The 6,000-nt window shown below is 33.4% G+C and overlaps 1 protein-coding gene across 1 annotated transcript; it reads right to left on the reverse strand.

Moving 5' to 3' along the window:
- Positions 1-3,049: 3,049 nt before the first annotated feature.
- On the reverse strand, positions 3,050-5,432 carry LOC133669572 (DNA-directed RNA polymerases II, IV and V subunit 8B-like). The gene is made up of 4 exons (XM_062089768.1): positions 5,384-5,432; positions 4,422-4,579; positions 3,338-3,432; positions 3,050-3,164 (listed from the first exon to the last, which is right to left on the reverse strand). The coding sequence occupies exons 1-4, from the start codon at positions 5,430-5,432 to the stop codon at positions 3,050-3,052; spliced, it is 417 nt and encodes a 138-aa protein (XP_061945752.1).
- Positions 5,433-6,000: the final 568 nt, after the last annotated feature.

Genomic DNA, 6,000 nt, shown 5'->3' on the forward strand with positions numbered 1-6,000 from the left:
AATTATAGAGCTTATAAAATTGTGAAAAATTATGACTTTTGTTTTATCAACTCTTTACACTTAAATATCTAGCAGTGCATGCTTAAATTTATAATAATATATTTTGATCTCGATTAATATCCACAATAAAATTATAGAATAAGTCTTACTTTTACTTTTACTTTTACTTTTAATTTTTATATTATGTTTTTACTTTACAACTATCATGGACTTGACCTTAAGTGATGTTTTTAGAACCATTCATGAGTAAAACACTGTAAAGTTGGTATAACTAGGTTGGGTATAGTTAAATGTGCATTGACACAGTCAAAGACAACTGAAGATTGAAGATTGACTGTTATTTTTCACATTTATATTAAGTGTGAGGATAAAAATTGTGAGATAATTATTGATTATAAGAGTTGTATATAAATGCAATATCTTCAAATATTATAGCTCATTTAAGCTTAAAACTTATTCTTTATTCTAAGCCATATAATGTGTCATGGGTTAATAATACTTTCATAGCAGCCAATGAAAGATGTTTATTCCCTATTAAGTTCCTTGACTATCATGATGAGATTTGATGTGATGTAATTTTAATGGATATATGACATCATTTTGGGTAGATCATAGATATATGATTTAATTAGACGCATCATTTCTTGTCGATCAAATTCACGTGTTCTTTCACTTTTATAGATAAAAGGATCTACCTCTAAAGCTCTGGTCTCTCTGTTCTTGCTTTCTTTTTTTAATATATCTATTCTCGATTTTAACAAAAAAAGGATCTACCTTATTGAGTTACCATCAAGACCTATCAATAAAAACAAGAAAAATAAAAAGAACATGAAAGAACAAGGACTAAGTACAATGAGTCCAAATGAGTTTAAAGATAAGGTTAAATAAGAATATATTATGTCTGGTTTAATTGAAAAGAAAATCTTAAAAAATTCCTCTAGTGGAACGATCAGAAAAGGTAAATATTGTTAACATAATAAATCTAAAAAAGTTTGAAAATGAGATTAATGAATAGTATATTGAGTCTTCTGTAGTTGTGGAAGAAGTTTAGGTAGACTATCTAATAGAATTGTATGAAGAGATAAGTGTGGTGTTGGAAGAGTTTCAAGTTAGTTGTTCCTCTAAGCTCCTTGATTCTTCACCACTTGTCGTATATGTTATAGATTTTGAGCGACCTCCTACCTTTTCGATGCCTTGCCCTTTATGTTTGACATCCAACATATAATAAATTTTGAGCAATTTACTAAGCTCCTTAAATCCTTATCCCTTTATTCATAATAATATATATATAAAAAAAATTTAGCCCTAATTCACTAGGTTATGTCCAATCTATATTCACTTAGGATTCAAACAGTGTTTGTTTCCACATTCTCGATCATATGATGTTCATGGTCACAAACCTAGGATGCGTATACACTTTCTTCTCATGTCTCCTTACACAAGCATGTTTGAGTCAACTGAGTCTTTTACATAAAAATTTCATGATTTACATGTTAAGATAATAAAACAAATTTAAACAAGTAATAAACAATATAAATTTCAAGTTAAGTGTTAGTATCCTCTTGAAATTAGTCAATAATTACAAGCGAGTAGTGTTATATCATTTAAAATATTAAAAATAGTTGAGTCAAATATTAATGTTGTTAAACTAATATTAAACTTTGATATTAACTCTACTTTTAATATAAAAAAATTAATTTTATATAAATTGCATCATTTATAATCCTTTTGAAACCTTACACATTGGCACTGGCTTGAGTCAGACTTTACTAGGGGATTATTAGAAAGATATCATCGCAACTTGATCTTGATCTTTAAAAGTGTTATCGGAGCCGCTTGAGTTTTTCGTAGGAGATGACTGTAACTTTGCAAGCCTGCCTGGGAGAGTGGCCTGGTGAGCATAGAAACAGTCTCTGTATCAATCAATAAGTGCAATAATGAGTTGAGTTGAATGGGTAGCTAGTGTTTTGACAAGTGCTTTGCAGGGTTTTTTTTTTATTTATTTCTAATATATTATTTAGAATTATTTATAAATAAATAGTTTTGAATGTTTATTAAATAAACATGTTTTATTTTCAAATAATTTCGAAACACAAATTATTGTACACACCCTTTTTGCCAAAAATACATAGCTAAATACATAGAAGTCAGGGTCATAGACAACACAGAAAATATCAAATTCCGATTAAGTTGTCAGCACCTTTTGAGCCCTGTCTCGTGCAAGACTATCATCTCTCCAAGTTCGTTTGTAAAATGTACCAAGTTGGAAAAAATTCAAAATGAATATGAGCCTTTCAACGGTTGTTTAATTAGCTTTTTTTCAAGATAGGTTTGAGCTGATATTATATGTTCTAAACAATTCCCTATCTGCTGGTTTATCAAAAAAAAAAAAAAGATAAAATGGCAGCATTGTGCATCCAAAATGCTTTCTTTTTCTGGATGCCTTCAACTAGTCTCGTCAGTAATTTTTAGTATTCAAAATTACTGATATGATGTTTTCGTGCTTCCAGCTAAAGTTATGAAAGCTACCAAGAAACCTGCTGATTCTTCTTGGAGCTGGAGGAAAGTCCTTGTGGGTAGCTTGGATTGTGGCCTGCAAGCTGAGAGGTAAAAGCTTCTGGAGTCTCAAGAAGCCTACTGATTGTACTTGGAGCTGGAGCAAAATCCTCAAAACAAGAGAGGCTATCTGGGGTCAAATTGAACATGATATTGGAAATGGAGTTTCCACTCGATCTTTGGTGGGACTATCAGCATCATCATGGGCCTTTAGCTAAGAAATTTGGTGTGAACATTCTTAAGAAATCTGGTATACCTTTTTTACAATACGGCCTGTCCAAACATAGCAGAGATAGATACAGCAGAAATGCTTTTCTTCAAACAAAGTGAAATAATAAGCAATTGCTTCACGAATTCATCAAAAACAGAAGTTTCAGATTCCTACATGGAGTAGAATCAGCCTAAGAACATGCCAAACTAGAAGTGGAAAGAAGAATTATAAAGATTACTTGGATAGAAGGTTGAAAGACACTTCCTGTTGGATAATAGAACATTAAACCAACTTTCTCACACAAAGGAAGTATTTCTGATCAAGCTGAAAGGCAGTAATACAGTCAGGATTTCCCTTCAATGACATCAGAAGACCGCCGAAAGAAATGAGCATCTCCCTAAGTCCAAGAACGAAATAAACAATGAGAAACCAACTTTCTTGTAAGCAAACTGCATAAATTAACTGTCAGGAACTGGAATGGAACTTTGGCTTGCCAGCGCCATCAAGTTTCCCTTGCTTCATGCATCAAAATTATGGAGTATGAGAAAGGGGTAAGAACATGATACATACACTTTATGATTCGCTCCTGAACCTTCATCTAGGATCTTGTACAACTTGCCGTGCATGATGTAGTCAAAGTTGTCAGCAATTGACCCTGGCTTAATCTGAATTGGGTGTTATACACATCAAGAATTGGTGATTAAGGACATTAAATCTTGAGGGCAATATAGCTAGAGGGACATTAAATCTTCTTAGTAAATTATGGCTAGTCACCAATCTCACCTCAGATATTTAAGAAAATTTCAGGAAACTAAGAGTGAAACAGAATGATGGGTAGAAAACTAGCGCATATGCTGAAATCTTCTTCGAAAGACATTTCAACTTGACCACAGATCATAGAGAAGAATTGGCAATTTTTCTCTCTTGAAACTCATCAAAACTCAAGGAGAATCTCCAAATCATATGCTATTTGCAAATTTTTCAGTAAGAAAAAATGATGAGTTCAAATTGTCATTGTTTCCACCGCATTTGCTCTCTAATTCAAACTAAATTTTTATGTTGCTTCAACACAACTCGATCTGTTTTCCATGGTCTGATGCTTGTGGTAGATCATTCTATATTGAGATACCAACATGTTCTCTCGTCCAAAATTATTGCCAGATTGAGAATTTCCCTCCAATTTATCAATCTCCTAATCCTACTAACTGATCACTCAAATTAACATCCTGATTTCAGCGACATAACTCAAGTCACTTATGGAAAGAATCTTGATATGGTGGACTCCAAACAAGTTTGTTCTACGTTCACAAGAAAGGATGCCTGAAATGCCTTTTAGCAGAGGTAAGAACTCTAATGCACTAAGAAGACAGTAAAGAACAATATCCAGAACTCCCCTGTAATTTGTGTTCTAAAAGCTAAAACAAACTCAAAATTGATATCCAAGCGTATTAACTAGTTTTTGCATTGTTTACCAACAACTAATTGCAGTAATTTCTAAACTATTATGACCACTTTGAAAATCAGTAGGTCTCACACTAAGATGATATAGCAAATTACTAGAACTGATGCAGAATAGAAACATGCCAAAGGCAAAGATACAACACTATTAAGTGAATGAATATACTCTAATCATAAAAAAAGAAGAGAAATTTACCGGAGTGTAATAAGCAGTATCAGGAGTTCCATCAGGATCTAGTGTGGTAGTTAATTTCACAGCATATCTTTCTTCTTGTTTAATAGGATAAACCTCAGTATTCACATCAAGCTGCATGAACAGCTCAAGCCTCTCGCTCCGCGCTTCTATACGCGTGACTGCAGAAACATATTTAAGGCCCTGTGAGCTTGAAAGAAGAGGAGGGCGGGGGGGGGGGGGGGGGGGGGGGATTCAATTATGTTATACAGCATCACCTTATAGAAATAGTGTAAGAATAGTGCAATTTTATGAGAAATTGGATTTACTTAACATGTTCAGAATGAATTATGAAAAAGATTCTAGGGTGACATGCAGAAAAGAGTCCATCTCTGTTTGATTAAAACTACATTTGAGATCTTTTTTGAATCATTGCACGTAAAGTATCAGGCCCACTAGCAAGAAGCTACAATCCAAACTAGAAAACAGAAATAGTATCAACTATAAAATCACACAGCAGTAGCAGAAACCGCAGCGGTAACACCTATGAGATTACCCTATTAGCAAGAAGCTACACCCCAAGCTGAGATCAACTGTAACCTCTCTAAAGCCAATCATTAAATTTGAGGAAACAATAAAGTAATGGTCTGAATCATGACTGAGCTTCTCCTATCCATCCCCCAGAACTTCTTTCTCGATTTCGAATAAGGATTAAGTACTCCAACACGAGCTCATAAAAAGACAACCTACTGTATGCTTCTCAGTTTAGAAATTTCCAACACTGTGTCTAGCTAGTTTCAATAAAAACATTATGCAAAAACTACTAGCAGAATTTATGATCTAGAGAGGAACATAGTGCTTTTAATTAAAGCTCAATTTAAGGACTTGATATGCGATAATTACTAGCAACATAACCAAGCACCAACAAAAACTAGCTAGTATGAATTTAACAATGTGGTGAAAGATACTGAGAATTCAGAACATACCTTTGTCAAAGTTCTTACCAACTGAATCAACAATAAAGATATCCTCCATCCTTCTAGTAAAATTCTCTCTTCACAGAAACACAACCCCTGAGGCAAAAGAAGAACTAATGAAAATAAGAACATGGTGCTCTTATGCAATATATATATCCATCAACAGCACCACACAAGCTTTCAACATAATATGCACGATCACAAGGGTGGAAAGATAAATCATGTGAATCAAGCTGTGTTAGCGGCACAGTGCAGGTACTTGTAACAAAGAAAAAATGACTCGAAACTATTTTCCTTCCTTTTCTTTTCTTTTCTCGTCAACCAAACAAAGTTTACGTAACCCTTTTATGTTGTCAGTAATAAGTTACATCAATATGTGATATTATTTATGTGTTTCTATAACAAATTAAATCATGGGATGGTTTCTCAATGAAAAGGCTCTGATGCGTGAGAGATGTGTATTTTTTCTTCTTTTCTTTTCATTTTTTTTTACTTTGGTTTTTTCTCAGAGACTAAACAGGAAACATTCGGAAAGAGAAAAAGGAGATGGAAGAGAAGAAACCCACAAAGTTTAGTTCCAAAGAGAAACTTTCTGCGTAGAATCCTAACAGAACGTTGTGTGTATG

Source organism: Populus nigra, chromosome 12 (assembly GCF_951802175.1).
Source record: "Populus nigra chromosome 12, ddPopNigr1.1, whole genome shotgun sequence".
Lineage (NCBI taxonomy): Eukaryota > Viridiplantae > Streptophyta > Magnoliopsida > Malpighiales > Salicaceae > Populus > Populus nigra.

Coding starts and splice junctions, on each gene's coding strand:
- LOC133669572 (XM_062089768.1), bottom strand. CDS start 5,432: ATGGAGGATATCTTTATTGTTGATTCAGTTGGTAAGAACTTTGACAAA. Junction 4,580..5,383: donor TGGTAAGAACTTTGACAAAG/GTATGTTCTGAA, acceptor ATGTTTCTGCAG/TCACGCGTATAGAAGCGCGG. Junction 3,433..4,421: donor ATACTGCTTATTACACTCCG/GTAAATTTCTCT, acceptor CACCCAATTCAG/ATTAAGCCAGGGTCAATTGC.